Source organism: Rhipicephalus microplus, chromosome X (assembly GCF_043290135.1).
Source record: "Rhipicephalus microplus isolate Deutch F79 chromosome X, USDA_Rmic, whole genome shotgun sequence".
Classification (NCBI taxonomy): domain Eukaryota; kingdom Metazoa; phylum Arthropoda; class Arachnida; order Ixodida; family Ixodidae; genus Rhipicephalus; species Rhipicephalus microplus.
Window position 1 is genome coordinate 439,407,472 of NC_134710.1, and position 18,716 is coordinate 439,426,187.

General features: G+C 41.9%; 1 protein-coding gene across 5 annotated transcripts in view; it reads left to right on the top strand.

The window, feature by feature from the left end:
* The window catches only part of LOC119160896 (uncharacterized), a 493,888-nt gene that overhangs the window by 428,089 nt on the left and 47,083 nt on the right, over positions 1 to 18,716 (top strand). For all 5 annotated transcript variants that reach the window (XM_037413166.2, XM_037413167.2, XM_075880528.1 and 2 more), the window contains one exon: positions 11,816 to 12,087. In XM_037413166.2, the coding sequence (XP_037269063.1) occupies positions 11,816 to 12,087 (272 nt within the window). The remainder of the gene's footprint in view (positions 1 to 11,815; positions 12,088 to 18,716) is intronic.

Here is an 18,716-nt window from a genome sequence, read left to right on the forward strand (position 1 = left end):
GAGAAAGCAATAATACTAATTTCTTGCACAAAGTTCCTTGAAACCGCTCTTATATAAGAGATACATAGTCATCTTCCTTATTTCGACCCACAGTGAGAATAAACTTCTCAGCTGTACCGACACTTACAACGTTGTAAATCTAAACATACACTTCATACACACCTACTCGTAAGCAACCGTCAATTTTCTAGATGTTACCATAAAGATAGAAGAAGACAAGTTTCTACCACCCTATATTCCAAACCAACGGATCATCCCGCCGCGGTGGTCTAGTGGCTAAGGTACTCGGCCGCTGACCCGCAGGTCGCGGGTTCAAATCCTGGCTGCGACGGCTACGTTTCTGATGGAGGCGGAATTATTGTAGGGCCGTGTGCTCAGATTTGGGCGCACGTTAAAGAACCCCGGGTGAACGAAATTTGCAGAGCTCTTCACTACGGCGTCTATCATAATTATATGGTCGTTTTGGGACGTTAAACCTCACATATCAATCATATCAATCAAACGAACGGATCAACAACAATACTTTCATTACCAAAGCGATCACCCGCGCCACTATAGAGACAGTATTCCATACTGCCAGGCTCACTTGTTTAGGCGAATCTGCTCACGGGACGCTGATTTTGACAAGATCTCACAGAGGCTAAAATTTATGCTATAAACAAAAATACCGCCCAATTGTAATTGATGACGCCGTTCAGAAAGCGAGAGAACTGAAGCGTGAAGACTTACCTATTGAGCGACCACCGCAAAAAGACCCGTAACAACCAAACTTGTGCTTAACTTACAGCACAAACTTCCCCAATGTAAACAAAATTATTAAACGACATTACAACTCACTGAAACAAAAGTGAACGTCTGAAACGCGCATTCCCACCCGCACCTGGCGTCGTTTACCGACGACCGCGCCACCTCAAAGACACATTTGTGTACTCTCAAATCAATACCTCACTTCCTAATAATTCATGCTGACCTTGATTGAAGTCAAGATGTCTCGTATGTAAAGCGATGCGAGAAACAGACAAAGCAACCAGCAAACAATTCAGGTTTTTGATTAACATACGAGCAAACCTAAAATGCGATTCTTATAATGTGGTATACCTACTCGAATGCAACGCGTGCAGTATGCAGTACATCGGAAGACAGAAACACCATTTAGGATTTGCTTCAATATTCACAGAGCCCATGCGAAAGCAGCCCCAAGTCTACCTCTATCAAAACATCTCAACCTTCTTGACCACGAATTCGACAAACTATCAGTAACATTCTTAGAAACTGGATTTAAACCAAAACGAGAACTTGTACAACGAGAGTCATACCTCATCCACTGATTTGACACCCCCCATAGAGGAATAAATACGGTTCCAGTAACACTTGCAGCAGTTAAAGCATTAAAAAACAATAACAGCAATGATGACAATAATAACTGAGTTCATGGCATTGCAGCTGCGACGGGCACTGGACAACTGGAAATGCTTCTAAATGTAACTACTCCTTTTAAGTACAGCTGTCGTCTGTTTCTACCTTACTATCCAAGAAATTGTGCCAAGAAAGACATGTCCAACAGCAAACCTGTGAACAATCAGGACGACCCTACTGTGTAAATTCAGGAGCAGGCCAGAATTGACATTGCACCCGCTAGTCAGCCGCTGCGGCAATACACGGCCCCCTTCTTTAGACGACGAGACGTCTACGAGGCACTGAGTAGTTAAGACTAAAATTCTTGAAAAAGCTCTTTTTCACCACAAGAAACCGCCAGAGTCATTCGACGCAGTCTGGTCGGGAACAATGAGTTAGTAGAAGGAAGGATACGCAGACCTCGGACATCTTAAATGTGATCGTTTGAAAAGCAGGGGGCAAGGAAGAGAAGAGAAAAAGCAAAGTGGTAGGGGCGGCCAGATAGGGGGGTTCATCTCATGTTCCCATTTTCTTTTTTCTTTTTTTTCTTTCTTGCTTGCTTCATTCTTTTCGTGTACCCCCTCTTATTTAGGATTGTATACAGCTGAGCACCTTCAAACTGTACCCTCATTCCTGATGAAGGCCAGACTCTGGCTGAAACATCGAAAGAAACGATGTTGTGACTGCTCTAGAAGGATCTACCCTATATATATATATATATATATATATATATATATATATATATATATATAAATACATACATACATATATATATATATATATATATATATATATATATATATATATATATATATATATATATAAAGGACTAATAATTCGAATATATTCAACATATCTTTTCACATCTGGAGCGTCGGCGCAATGTCTCAATGATCTTAACGTCTGCATATCTGCATGCAATATGTTTGCAATACAATATTACTTGCTGATGGCACCCTTTCTCCTTTCTTCCGCGCAGCATCATATCTTTTTTACTTTTCAAACACGAGAATATAGATCGGGAACGTCCGTGTTATACGTGAAAATTGCATATTACCACTGATTTTGCTCGCTGCTTGCCGACTTCATGCTCTTCATACTCTGCAGTTTCTTTAGTCAAGAATGTGCCATATATTTTAGTGGCGGTAATAGGAAATGTCTCAATTGGTGCTTGGGCTTCGGTATATAAAAGCAACACGCTTTTTTTTCGTCTGCTTATTCTAATGCTCGTCCTGCTTAGGTGAGCTGAATGAATTAGCGGTTATATGAAATGCAGGCATCACTGCAACATAAAGCGCATTTATAAAAAATGTCTCCTATACTACTAAGAAATTTGTTCCGAGCCTCCTTTACAAAGTTTTTTCAACTTTACAGCAGGTGTTGTGCGTGATTAGCACAGCCAACATTGTGAAGATTGTCTAAGCATAATTTACAGTTTATATCATATTTGCCTACTCAATCTGCTACCCAGAAATTATTTACCTATTATAGTATCTTAGCACTGCCTTAATTTTAGACAAACATAAATCAAAGGGCCACCGAAGCACGAAGAATTGAACTCTTCTCCAAACGTATACTTCCCAGTAACGTTAAGGTGCTAGATAGTAACTTCTTTCTCGGCACGATCATCGCAAAGGCTGCTCTGCTGAATGTACAATCGCGCCAACTTTAGCTCGTGAAAGTTGCGAATAATAATTATGAACTTTCTATTGAAATAACCAAAAACTGTGATGTTTTATATTATTGCATATCAACAGAGTCTCAATCAGCAATTCAAATGTTATTGTGATGTGACTAAAATTACGGAAGTTATCCTAAGAAAACAACACGTGGTCCAAGCAACGCATTTACTGAACTTCCGCTGGCTTTTTTAGGCGCATCCGGTAAAACTACCCTAAGCTTAATAATATGTTTTGTTATCAACCCAACATTACTTAATATTAGCAATATCTGACAACAATGACCCAGATAGTTCTAGAAGATGTCAGTGACCGGTTTTGCGTCACGCCAGCAATCACCAGGTCGCTGACAACCTTTGTTGCCACTTCTGATATCTAGATGGTGCACAGAGCAATTTCCTTTTCTCGAACGTGTCCAAATGATTCGCACAATCCTCGCTCAACGTCTCCTTTATTTCTTCAAAACTAGTGCAAACGTGCGCTCCTCAAAGGCAGTTGTTGGTCGTGATTCGAGTCTCCATGATGGTTAGCCATATTTGCGTCAACCTTGCGTCCGCGTACTTTGCCCAGTAGATTTGAAAGACGTTTTTCCAGCTCCAATATCATATGTCTGTCATTTGTTTCATTGAGCTCCCTATTTGTGGCTAGACCTAACACCAGCGCCACATACCATTGCTCTTAAAGCCAGGATATGCAGTAGCAGTGACTCCTGTATACTTTCAGTGCCCGGTGAAATCGTGAGAGAACATCAGGAATCTCCGTCGGCGAAAGTGCAGCGTACGGTCACGAGGCACGATGGACCACCCAAACAGCGTCGCTGCTGGCGCTGCACTCAAACAAAAACAGCTTTATTGTCTATGTTTCGCGCTCAAACCTTGAATTGCAAGCGAAACGCTTGCTTTCTGATTAACCTACCTGCCTTTCTTCATACCATATATATATATATATAAATATATATATATATATATATATATATATATATATATATATATATATATATATATATATATATATATATATATATATATTGAATAGCAGGTGTGTGTTAAGCGCACAGTGTGGACACAGTGTGCACATACGCGTGGACATAATTTCCATATATTTTGAACACTGACTGCATGGTCGTTTCATACACTAAAAATACCAAATATCACGTAATTGAAATAGAGAGAAGTTTAATAGAAAGAAAAAAAAACAACACAAAACGCTTATTTCTACCTATCTGCACATTCATAGCCGCTAAGCCCTTAAAACTTCACATATATCCTCCGGACAAATACTTCATTGCAATGTAGCTTAACGCATCTTTCTTGACGCTGACATTGAAGGTATAGTTCACCAGAAGTGGTCGTGGTAATCAAACAGCTATTAGCTACATGAGCTTTTTTCTGTGAATGTCATCGATGTCTTTGCACTCGAGCAAGTTTAAAGGACACAGGGCTCACACACGATGTTTCACTAAGGTTGACATTACTTGTGGTAGAGTTGGATGGTTCCTCAGGGACAACAACGCTCTACCCCCATTTGCTGACTGGGGTTGTCGTTAAGGGAGAACCCCAATCAGCAAATAGGTAGAGTACATTAACTGCAAACAACAACTGGTCTGACTGGTAAAGAATCGCACCTCGGTCCTGGCTGCAAGTGAACTGAAATTGGCTGACCACTTGCAGACTTCTTGTAGATTACAGTGCAACTTTCGCATTTCACGTGCTCGTTTATAACACGCGCAATAAAGATGACATCCAACGTAAACAGTTGCTGAAATTTCAACTGAAGGCAGCTGCAGTGGCAGAAGTGTCGCGCTGAGTCGTTCCGAAACTCGTGCTGCTCTCTGTAGCTGAGGAACCTGCTGTGCTCGTAAAAAGGAAGCTTCGGTGGGCAGAGTACCTGTCGACATTTGTGCACTTTCACTATGGGCGACATCTGATGACACGCTGGATGCTGCAATTCCAGTTTTATAACCTTCTCCAAGCCTGACAAAAGAAAACTAACATTCAGCATGTTTTTACATCGAAAGTACATTCGCAATGTGCCAAATAGTGACTCGATTGGGTCACTGTTGAACTTGCGAGTAAGAATAAACAGCTACTTCTCCTCTAAAAGCAGGTACTTGATGCAGTCAACTGTGGAATACGTGGTCAGAAGCAATGCTTCGCCTGTTTCTTTTGTTACATTTTTTGGTTTTCAGAGCTTTTTTCAATTCATCCAAGTAAATAGGCAGTGTTACTTCTAGCCACTCCAACCTGGCATCTTCAATTCCGTCGAAATGTTTAGCGTTAGGCCATTTTGTGAATGTGCTGGGTTATGTTACTAGTGTCATGCAGCACCAACCAGCGATACATGATCTGCACCAAAATGGTGGTCTGGCCTGCATATGCGAATGTGGCACTTGATGTGTGCCCAGCTTGGACCCTGAGATGGTTTAAAGCTGCAGTAACACCAGGTGACAGGTCGCAAATTGCTCTTGCGACATTCATCCTTTATATATTATTCGGATACACATGCTTTCGGCTGAAGTAGAGCACGGGCTTTTCAACCTGGTTTTTGTATAGTTCGTATAGCTACTTGATGTAGCAAGATGACATCACTCCTTTTTGGCCAATGTCATGAGCCAAAAAGTGCGAGCGCATATATTTTTGAAACGTAACACGGACCCACACTTAAAATGTGGAGGCTGTCGCTGTCACAGGGATGTTCTTCCTCTACATAAGAATACTATATCCTAGCAGTTTTATAGCATTGACATTCACTTTGTGGTTATTGCTGACTAAACGTATTATCCTGAAACTACAGGCCTCTATTTATCAACCCGAAAAATCAACAACTTGGGAAGCTGTGAGCCTCTTAATCCCTCGTTCGACCAAAAGGTACAGAAGAGAGTGCGCTACGCACTACCCTGTTACACACTGTTTTTTCGCTTCATTCATTATGTACCAACCGGCCCAAACAAGCACTTTAGTATAGAACTCACGTACTCTGTTGTTAGACAGCAGCTACGCAACAAAAAAACACATCCCCGTGACGTCAACAAAGTTGAAAACTGTGGGTTTTTCTGCATATTTCTAAATCTATAGCTCCATTTGTGCTGAAACATGCGAAACCTTTTTTTTTCGATAAAAATAGTGAATTTTGGTGCTTTCGAAAACAGCATCAGGAATGCCTATACCAATTATTTTCTAATTTATGTATGTTACTGCTAATAGTTTGAATCGCATTTTATTATGTGCTCATCGTCATAATTCTCGTAAATTAGGCCCTTAGAGTTTCAATTCTTGCGGCCTGTCATTAAGTAAAGAGTACCTTCATTCTCCTTGTCAAAACAGTCTTCGAGAGATGTTGACATTCTTCTCATTTTTTTTTTTCATTTGCATGTGCACTGTTTCGATACTTGTCGTAGTGAACATTTTTCGAAGTAGGTATTGGATGAGTTGCTTTAACCTCAAGCACAAAACCAAGAAAAGTTGACTTCGGCGTAACAAAATAAATTAGCAACGAAAAGTACGAACACTACGTCACATATTTCAGCTGCATTTACATCATATATTGACAGAAATAAGGGGGTCGACCAGTTTACTCAACTTACAGGCCCATATAAACGTCCGGAGGTCATGGAAAGTGATTCACGTAGAAGCCTCGCAACGTGTACTCCAAAATTCGAGAAATTTTCTTTTCCCCCGTCGTGGTCACAGACCAGCGTTGTTGCTTGTGGTAGTCGAGGCCTGTTCGTAAGAGAGAGACAGGAAGAAGCGTTTTCTTTTCAGAGAGAAGTTGAACTGGACAGCAAGCATTTTGTATTTATCCCGGCTGCGGCGGCTGAATTTCCGATTGAGGCGAAAATGTTGTAGGCCCATGTGCTCAGATTTGGGTGCACGTTAAAGAACTCCAGGTGGTCGAAATTTCTGGAGCCCTCCACTACGGCGTCTCTCATAATCATATGGTGGTTCAGGGACGTTAAACCCCACATATCAATCAAGCATTTTGAATTTTAGCTGTTTTGCCAGGAAAACTTGACTCCAGTCTCTACCCCCCCCCCCCCCAAAAAAAAACTGCCTTCACAGTCAGAACAGCGGGACTGAAAAGAGAAAACAAAAATGCTGCATCTTAGTAGGTAGTGTGCCTTTTCCTTTCCCCCTTATTTTCATAACTATGCCTCACCATCCTACCTTGAGCTGTACGGTCAAATAGATTGCAGAATTGAGCATTCAATCCACCCGCCGCCAATTTCCCAGAAACGTCGGAAGTCGTGCGACCATCGTGAACGGCGTATTACGAAAAAATATGGGCACAAAAAACAGCAAAAACTACTACCTTCTTCTTCTTTTTTGTTCAAAACACCGTTCACAATAGAATACCAAATCGCCCAATGTTCGGTTCTTCTAAGCTCTACATACCGTTTTGCCAAGCGACCCGACCCTCGCTTCTTCACGCATTACTCGCCACTGGTCTCGTCATCTCCTTTCTACCATCTCTATCTTGACCTGAAAGCAGAACGACCTCCGAAGGGCTTGATATTTCAGACACCACTTATACAATGAAAAAAACTTTCACCAAATTGAGTGCTTCTATCCGTTCTTAAAGTCTGTACCAAGCAAATTTTCCCAGCTCAATAACTACATTTATAAACAGTCGACAGAGACTACAGTTATTCATGTTTATTAGTACAGCTTACATTATATATCATAATAATTTATATGCAAAGGTACACCTCGAACCGGCGTTAGTTTATATGGAAAGCGGACAAATATTACTGCTTATATATGATGACAATACCAAAACAAATTTTGACCTGTTTCGTTTATTTATAACAATTAGCAAGTTTTTATAGAATAAGCCCGAAACCATGATATTTTTCACTATTGGATAACTAACCAGTGCTCCAAATATTAGTGTGGTGTAATTAAAATTACCGAAGTTATGTTAAGAAAAAGACTCTTAGGCTAAACAAGGCATTATCGGAATTTTCGCTGACGTTTACTGATGCATGTCCTGTAAAATCAGCCTATTATTGATAACCTGTGTACCCATAAACCCAACATTACCAATCTTAGCACCGCGTGACAAGGATAACACAGACGTTTCAAGAAGAGCTCACTCACCTGTTTACCGCACCACTGACCGTGGAGTCGTTCAGCACTCGCGCGATCACAATGTGTCGTTGGCAACCCGGAAACATCGCGCGATTAAAGTTCCCACAACTCTCTTCTGTCAATGAGACTCTTTGTTGCTGCTTGTAGTCACTTGTGGTACCTAGAAGGTGCACAGGTCGATTTCGTTTTCTCTAATGTGGCCGATCGCTTGCATCGGCTTGGTCTGCACCATGTCGGTTTTTAGGCAACGGCCTCCCGGCAGCAAGGCTCCCTACGTCACTTTAACAGCCAATGAATACCATTCAATTGAATTCAATCCATTTTTTATTCGCAATCTGTGAAACAAAAAGAAACATCACGACTGGTTGGACCCATAGCCGAACGCCAGTTGGGGGTCCAAAAAAAATAAATATCTAAGAGTTCCATGTACAAAAAAGATATATCACACGCATACGGATAGTTACCGTGCATTCTTAATTTGCACGAGCGATACAAAGGGAGAGCGAAAGTGTCGGTAAGTGCACGATTGTTTTTAACAGTTCTAACAGACGAAAACACAAGTAAAAAAGCAGATTGTTGCATTATCATGAAGGTTAAATTGTGCATGGCTAATACCGAAAACAAAAACCAAATCACTGGGTGACAATAGTATTTTTAACCGATTTCCCAAGTTTCTGGCAGACACACATGCATACAGATACACACACAAATGACATGATAATTGTTTTAAGTGATAAACATTGTTAAGTGTAAGTAAGTATGTCTTGAGCACTGATGAAAAATTATTCAACTGTTTTATTTCTGCTGGTGAATTATTCTAAATTTTTCGCCCTGAAAGCTGCAGCAAACGTTGTCCGTAAGTATTCTTAGTTGGAAGAAGATTGAAATTTCCATATATTTGATTTAAGGGTTACATGAGAGGATGTGCAAAATAAGGAAACATGAAAAGGCAGGTTGTTTTTAACAACATTAAAAACACACGTGGCAATTTTTAATTTGTGTACCTTATCATAAGGCAAAATATTCAATTTTATAAACAAAGGCAGACTCGGCTGATTGTAGCAAGATTGGGTGATTATTCTCAGGGCTCGTTTTTGAAGTTTGCGAACAGTTTCAGGAAACCTTTTATATGTCGTACTCCATGATTCATCGCAGTATGAGATGTGGCTGTGAATGAGTGAAATTTATGAAGTACGCAGAGTACTGGTATCAAGATGATGACGTGCTTGCGAAAGTGCATAGCATCCCGAGGAGAGCTTTGTACAAACTGCGTTTATTTGCTCTTGCCAGTGCAGAGTTTTATCAAATATCAAGCCAAGGTATTTCAATGACATGGCTTCGTGAAGTTGAAATTCGTTTATTCGCAAATCTAGTGATATAGAATGGATGATATTGTTGCGTAGTCGAACACTAAATATTTAGTTTTTTTTTTGACGATTATAGTAAGTTTGTTCTTCACGAACCATTCACTTGATATTTTTAACTATTTGTTTGCTTTAGTTTGCAGATCTTGAATGTTGCCTGCTGTTATAACAATACAAGTGTCATCGGCGTACATAATAACTTCACTAGTGTCTAAAATTTGTGGGAGGTCATTAATATATAATGAAAATAAAAGTGGCCCTTGGACGGATCCTTGAGGGACTCCTGTGCGCATATACTTTGGTAATGACGTAATATCGTTCATTCTAGCCACCTGCACTTGCTCATGAAGGTAGCTAGTCAAAAGATCTAATGGGCTACCGCGATAACCATAATGTTTTAGTTTATGTAAAAGTATGTTGTGATCTACCATGTCGAAGGCTTTTTTCAGGTCCAAGAATATGACACACACAAGTATATTACTTTGCAAAAATACATTAAGTTTTTGAGTAAGCGTTAACACTGCTGATGAAGTAGAGTGAGTTGGCTGGAAACCATGTTGCTGCGGGCAAATAACCTGATATTTTTGAATGAATTTTTGGAACCGGCTGATAAGAATTTTTCAAATATAATAATAATGGTACTTAGCAAGGATATTGGCCTGTAATTAGAAGGGTCATTGCGGTCTCCGTCTTTGTAGGTAGAGACAACCTTAGCAATCTTCAGCTTAAATGGATATCTGGAGCAGCTGACGGAGTGATTGAACAAGAGGCATAATATTGCTACAAATACATCTATATTTTCTTTGATAATTCGAATAGGAATGCCGTCTAGTCCAGAAGCTTTAAAGGCAGACATTTTATTAATTTCTGATATCACGTCTTCGGGCTCAATGTTATACATAACGAAGGTGTTGGGCAGAGGGCTCTGCGATATAGAAATGTTGTCCGAGTCATTAAGTTTTTTGGCCAGTGATGGACCAATACCTGCGAAATATGTGTTGAAATTTTCTACAACGTCTTCATCAATGGTTTCGGGAAGCACAGTCTGCTTACGTTGTTTAATTATAATTTCTTTTATAGTTTCCCACAGTTTTTTCGTGTTGCCAGCGGTCTGTCTAATTAGTTGAGTATAATACTGCCTTTTGCGTGATCGAATCAGCGACAGACTTATTCCGCTGAGCTTTCAATTGCTGTAAGTAGTAGAGATTGTCTTTGTTATGACGCCATTTGTCGTGACAGCATTCTTTGGCCTTGAGTGTTTGAAGTATCTGTTCAGTCATTGAAGGGCGCATAGGTTTATCATGGCGGCTTTTCTTTATCTTGCGATTACTCCTTTCTATACCGTTTTGAAGGTATTTGATTAAGTTATCAGTTTCGATGTCTATGTCCTCAATGTGTACTTCATTGTAGTTAATGCCACGAATTTTTTGGCGTAATAACTTGCAATCTATTTTGAATACTATGTTACTTTTTGTTTTCATGGTACCCGTAAGGGAATCTAAAACAGCAAATTTAGGTAGGTGATGAGAGATTGGCTCTACGTGAACGCCTCCGGTGACCCCCGTGTCCAGATTTGTCGATGCGTGGTCGATTAAAGACGTTGGTTCCCGAGTTATACGTGTTGGTGTCGTAATTAAGTTATGGTAGTTGTAAGACTGCAACGAATAGCCATAATCACTGTCTGTCACGTTGTATGTGTTTATGTTCATGTCACCTACTAAAATCACTGTTGTATTTTTGTGCCCCGACAAAACGCAGAAAATTGCTTCCAATTTATCAAGAAAGCCTGTAATATTACTGCTCGGAAAGCAGTAAGAAAGCCTGTGATATTACTATTTTTGTCCATGCTGTCGCCTAAATCATAATGTTCATTTCTTAAACTGTTCTAAATCATGAACACTTCATGAAAACAAACGAACGTGTTTATAATCAGAACAAGGAAAAGCGTCAGAAGAAGTTGATTTGATCATTCAAAATGTTTTATCACGCAAATGCTTTGGGATAATGATTTCGACTTGTATGAAAGCCCTGTTTTAGTTTGCCATGCATTTCACTGGTATACTAGAGCACAGTTCTGACAAATGGCGTTTATGATGTGGTAGTGCCTTGGGCAAGTATTTTCTTCTCAGATATTCCTAGCTTCAGCACGATTCCTTGCTTACCAATCACCTTCTTAAACTTGATCTCGACCTAATATGCCATTGTGCTACTCATGACCAAGTTGATGGATTCTTTGCCTGCACGCAGATCCCCCTTCCCACCAGCTCTGTTTTCTTTTTACTATGCGCAGAAAGTGGCGCAGAAGCACGGGCCACCAGATCCTGTTCAACCTTTGCCTTGCACTTGTTGGAGCCCTTGTCTCCTTTGTGGTAATGGCGAACATTCCCAAGCAACTTGCCAGCCTGGTCTCCTGCACGTGCGTGGGTGTAGCTCTCCACTACTTCTTGCTCGTGTCCTTCTCATGGACTTTCATCGAGGCCCTGCTGCAGTACCTTCGATTCGTCCGTGTTTTGGGAACATATGTGCCTAATCTCGTGCTCAAGGCAGCCTTCGGAGCATGGGGTAAGTGTTTGTAAAAAATAACAGGGGGGAGGAGGCTTACGCCAGCTGTTATATCAGAGTGCAACTGCTCACATTTAGCAGTTGATGATACATGCATTTATTGTACAACTCCAGTGATTCAAGTAGATGCATACTACCTCAGCTAGACATGCCAAACGTTGCAAACAGAGTGCTCCCGTAACCTTCTGCAAGCCAGCCTTGGCTACAGTGACACTACCAGTTATGACCGCTGGATAAATGACAACACATTGCACAAGCCGATACTTTACTTCATACACAACAGCAGCCCAACAACACACATTTAGTACACATAGACACACAAAATATCGAGCCTTAAGGGCACGTCTGTCGCAAAAAAACGCCCCGCTACATGTATTCATTACGTTATATATAAAACACCATAAACAGGCACTGTTAGTGCTATGACGATTAAGGTTTAAACAAATAGTGTGAAGTGGATGTCTTGTTGGACAGAAAGGCAGAAAGTAAATGTTAAAGGTAGGTGCAAATCTCACATAAAAAGATGAATATGAGCTAAAACGTAGCGTATAGTCGTTGCATTTTTGCCCCCTTGTTATGCTCGCAGTAGTGAGAACTGCTCATTCTCCCAATGGCTGCACCAGATTGAAGTGACATTTTGATAATGCAATTACTCTGACGTGCTTAGTGCATGGTTACCATATCAGATGAGTGAAGGTTGGTTGGTTACCACTGTGCTGCATTTAGCTTGTAAGTATTAGAGGACGCTCGAGCTTTGCCTTCAAGAGTAGAACACCATAGTGTTATCTGGTGCTCTGTACACAACGTTCAATCATTCCGTAAGAAGAAAACATGTCGTTGTGCCTATCATTCGTCAATCGTAACTATCCTATATTGCCTGGTGAGGTATAGTTTCGAAGAGCCCTCTACGCCATAATTAATTTTAGTGAATTCAGTAAGGACCCACTAGGCCTTCATGTGCCACGCAAGTCTACAAAACTGCACTCTTTGTTGTGGGTGTGCTACGTTAAAAGGGGCCTTAAACACTTTTTTGAGCAACCAATAAATTATTTCACTGGAAAAGCATATTACATCACAAATTCAACGCCGCGAAAATTTTAGGAATTTATCAAGTACGAGCGGAGTTACAAAAATTTGTCACAAGCTGCAATCACAACCTCTCTTCTCTCGTCCCGACGAAAGCTCTGGAAGCTGAGCAGATAGGAATGGGAGAGCCAAACAAAAAACGTCACTCAAGCTTCGTCAACTTGAGCATTTTTTTCTTTTTTTCTTCAAATACGCGGCTTTTCTCACTGCGATCGCGCGCGCACGCGTGGAGAAGTGACGGCCTCTCGCGGCGACCTCTGCAACAACCGAGCGCGTCATATTCTAATCAACCAATGACTGATAGGTGGTCTTACTGGCCTTATTTTCCGTGTTTTGTCCAGAGAAGAGAAAGCTACTTTTACCTGACTTTGATCATTTATTGCGAATTACAGGCCGCGTGCTGCGCTACAATAATTGGCTCGCATGTTGTCGAGAGCCTCTAGTGCAGATCAGTATCGTTTTCTGACCATGCTCAAAAAGTGTTGCAGGATCCCTTTCAATCAACCCTACATGGCACAAATCAGATGTTTTGATACCAGGTGCAATTCCACTCTTCTGCCTCGATGTTTTACATGCGTTCAAGAGACTCCTCCTAGCACGTGAGATTCTTAGGGCATAATTTTATGAAGCTGTTTGGAGCACTGGTGTAACTCTATGGTTGAACACCTGCTGGCCACGCAGAACGCCTGGGTTCAATTCTTTTTCGTACCAAAGGTTTCTGTAGTGCTGAATGATTTGCAAGTACTGTATGCCGCATATTCCCCCATGGACAACACCAATTTTTAGCTCACTACCAAAAAACACAAACGGATATCAATACAACAATTATTTCTAAAAGTAGCACTTTACTCATCGAGTTGATAGAAAGTAATACTCAAGCGGCTCAACGGGTCTGTGAGGTCATTGAACGAGTGGAAGCGCCAAATGCGTGCGCGCAACGGAGCGAGCTACTCGGCTACTCATTTCGTCTCTTCAGCAAAGCTTGCACAGCGGACGAGCGTGGAAGCATTTGCCAAGCAAAGCGTCTGCTCGATTTAAATTAACTTTAGCTTTTTAGGTTGAAAAAACAGCTCACAAATATGAGGACACAGAAACACGGTAGAGACACGAGCGCTGCATGTACAACTGAAATTTTTATTGCACCGACCACTCCTTTTACAGCGCGCCAAACTGAGAACACCTATCCTAACTACTCGCCAAACAAAACCATCAGGTAGGCAAAATACATGGTCAGCTGAAGCTATCAAGTGTGCATGATTTGAACCGCGCGCACGCATCTTGCGTTTTTACGTCATCGTGTTTTTTGCGCTGTTTAGCTTGTAGCTAACAATAAACGAACTTGCCCAAAAAGTCCTGCTTAACTTCAACCTTGTTCCACAGGTGGTGCAGCAATAGGCTCCACGAAAAAAAGCGGAGAATCACTGATCTGTTGCTCATATGTTTATTTTGCGCTCCACTGCTTCCTCAGCTCCCGCGCTGGGTCCGTTGGCCCACTAAGCCCCTTATAAATTACGCACTAGTACAGAGCAATAGCTGGGTGTCTTTGCCAGCCCTGTAAGCAAACAGACGACCACTGCTCATGCGCGGCCGGCCGGCACAGCCAGCGTTTTCACAAAGGGAGCCACTTGCCGCTCATTTTGTCTCCTAAGTAAAGCGCGTGTAACGAATGAGTGCTTTCCAAGTCAAGCGTCTGCTCAATTAGCAGCCACCTAAACGTTGTTCAACAGACCACACATCAGTGCAGTCCACTCAAACAATCTGGGCGTCTCTCAGCCTTTCGCTTTTTACTATAGATGGCTTCCACCTAATTCACTCAGAGTGACGGCTCTGGGCGCGCCGGCCGCATTGGTGACCAGCGGATAAACTATCAGCAGCGCTGCCTCACCGTACAGCCGAGTTTATTTCTCCGATGACGATATATAAGCAGTTGTACTCTGTTATAATCGTGGCGACCACTGCATAAGAAAAAAGCAGCCGACAAATAGTAGTTTCTTTCGAATACCACATTGTATTGAAAGTCAGCGTGGGTGTAGGAAATTGCTTCGCACAAATCAGCGAAGATTCTGGCTAGCTGGCGCACATAATGCGCTCAAGTTTCAACGAAGCAACCCCAAAGTTCATGTGTGTGGAGTGCATTCCACTGTAGGCAAGTGAACAAGAAAGGAGATATGAAGACACTAATCAACGCCGAGGCTCTTCGAATTCATAGTATACCTTTCCGCGTTTCAAGACACGAACAACCGAGACTGCATTCAAGCACGCATGCGATGGACAACATAGCACGCAGTCAAGAGTGTCACGAGAAGCAGCAAGTGGAGGTCGAACGGCGCCGAGCGGAGGCCAATGCGTCTAGAAGCCGAATACGGCTCACTTTCAATAATGGTCTGCATGCATGCAGGGGATAAACCATCAGTACTTGTTAACACACACGTACTAAATGGCTGATTGATATGGGGAGTTTAACGTCCCAAAACCACCATTTGATTATGAGAGACGCCGTAGTGGAGGGCTCCGGAAATTTCGACCACCTGGGGTTCTTTAACGTGCACCCAAATCTGATCACACGGACAAGCACGGGCAGGTCTTTCAGCGGTGCGAAGTAGGTCAAGTCACTTCTGCGCATTCAAGTCACTCGTCCTCACCCGCAGCTGCTGCTGGCTCCTACGCCCACTCGCAACACACTTCTCTCTCGCTTCACCGTCTCCACCACCCAACACGCTCGACCACAAGTCGAGTAGAAATAGTAGACAGATTTCGTTGCGCATCCGCAACAGCAATACGGACGCGGCTTCCCATTGCAAATGGCTCACAGGCGGCGTCCATACAGCTGTTGCAGACGCGTGAATAAAGCTGTTTACTCCTTCGGCACGTTTATCTTCGATGAAGCTTGCTCGAAGCCCAATACAACTTTCATGCATTTTCGTTTCAAACAAACGTTTACTCGAGTACAGGCTACACCAAGTTTAGTTTCAAACCGTTCTTCAAGCAGTCGCGTCGACACCCGCTTTAACCGGGTTAACGCCGAGCGCACCGCTGCTGCTTGGCGTCCAACCAGGCTTTGCCTTCGGGGAGACGGTCCCTAATTTCTAGGTCGCTCTACCTTCGATCATCAGTAACTTTGACCTTCATCAACAGGTGGCGTGGCAATGCGCTTCGTTGTTGAGTGCCTAGGTGTGTTCCTCCGGAACAAGGTGGAGACACTGCATTTATCTACCGTTTATTGGTTCAAACGCTCGCATTGACTGGCATGCCTACATAGATCGCGTCCAGCGAAATGCTCCGTAATTTGGCTCACTTTATCTTTTCTGCTGATAGAGCTTACACACGCATTGTTGTTAATAAATAGATTAGGCACTACTAATTAGGCACAAAACATTTAGTGGCGGAATAGAAGCACTTAGAGCGTATTTATCGGTCTGTTTGTCTCACTAGCTGCGTTGGTTTTCGTGCCCTCGCGGCTGATTCATTCAATTGACGAGCATAAAAATGACATGACATGAAAAAGACATGTTAAAACATGAATGACTGTTCATGCATGAAAATTCTAATATGCCATTATTTTCACCATCAGATAAGTTAATTGTTCAAGGAACTAGATGACTGTTTTGTGAATTTTATGTATACCAACAATAAAATGGCATCACAAGAGCATGACAAAATTTACAAGGCTGGTCATAACCCAAAAACCTTGTATTGCCTGTCGTATAAGCCGTGACGTACATCACCCGGTCATGGAGCGTTTCTGGACGCTTTACTAAAATAATTAACTTGACGAGGGCCAAATCTGACACGCCAATACACGAGTGAATGAAAAACATGAATGACTGGCCATATTCCAAAATGATTGTCATACAAATCACGTGCGCCATGACACACATATTGCAGTCGCATAAGGCTCTAGTTGCCATTTATGTAATTCAGAACTGACAGGGCAAGATAACAGCATAACGTGAAAAAATGACTGGTTTATAAAACGAAAAAGTCGTCATGCATATCATGCACGCCAAAACATATATGACCTGCCGTGGAGCTGCAATGGCGGTTTCATAATTTTATTGAGTACCAAAAGTTTACATGACATAGTAAGAGAATAAACCATCAAAAGCTGATCAGTACACAAAAATATTGTCACGCAGTCATGTAGGCAATGACATACACTACTGGTCTTGGAACTCTGACAGCCCTTTTTAGACTTGGTGTCTACCAAACCTGACACGACAATGTACGAGGGCATAGCTGCCAAAACTGACTTGTCGCATATTTAAGTTTATGGTATGCAAGCACAAATATCAAGTAACAACACATAAATAACTCTGAATTTTTGCTAAATGTACCGCTAGAACGCTATCTAGTGAGACAAGTCTAGCTCTGATAATCTGGGAGTTGAGTGTGTTAAATGGGATGTCATAGTGTTCAGGGAAGGCCCCGCCGCATGGTCTAGTGGCTAAGATACTCGGCTGCTGACTCACAGGTTACGGGATCAAATCCCGGCAACAGCAGCTGCAATTTAGATGGAAGCGAAAATTCTGTGCAATCATGTTCGCAGATTTGGGGCAGATTGAAGAATCCAAAGTAGTTGGAATTTCCGGACCACACCACTACCGTGTCTCTGGTATTCATATGGTGGTTTCGGGAGGTTAATGAATATCAATAAATCAGGGATCAGTGAGCTTAGGTGGGCAGATGAGGACTATGCATTGCTACAGAATGGGCACGTCATCTGCTATTGTGGCTTGGCTGACAGAACAGAACTGCGGGAGAGGAAGTTATATCTACAAAACATGTAGCTGATAACATAGATGAATACTATAGCATTGATGAAAGGTTGGCAGGTGCTTTATTTAAACTTAACAATAAATACAAAATGAAGGTGGTACTGGCTTGCGCACCTACATTCAGCCATGATGAAGAATTAGTAGCAATAATATATGAAGACATAGACTCGCCATTGAGTAAAGTGAAAACAGAGGCTACTATGCTGATGGAAGACCTCAATGTCAGTGTAAAGAAGAATCAGGCTGGACACCAGGCAGTAGGGGTTATGGAATCGGTACCAGAAATGCCAGAGCAGACCTATTAGTAGCATTTGCAGACCACAATTGTTTACGTTTCTCAAATACATTCTACCAAAAACCAGTCAACCGTAAATGGATATCGAGAAGCCCTAACGGCGGAAGTGGGAACGCAAAACTCTTAAGGGCTAGTACATACCCAGGCATCATGCGTGATGTGGAAGTTCTTGGCAGGGTATGACGCAGTGACCTAGTAAGGTCACAAATAATCTAGACTTGAAAAAGTAATTACAGGAACTGATACGCAAGAAGCCAATGAATGATAGAACTGAGAGTGAAAGTACAGGAATTCACTTCAGAACAGATACGTGGCTCCTATCAAGAAAACCAACCTTAGCGTTGATGCAATAAATCATAATCTGTCGAGTATCATTGCGAAGTGTGCAGTGGGATTCAGTAATTAGACAGGACACTAGGAAGCTGTTCCAGGAAAAGAAAAATCTCATTGAAAATGTCATAGCATGAAAGCCT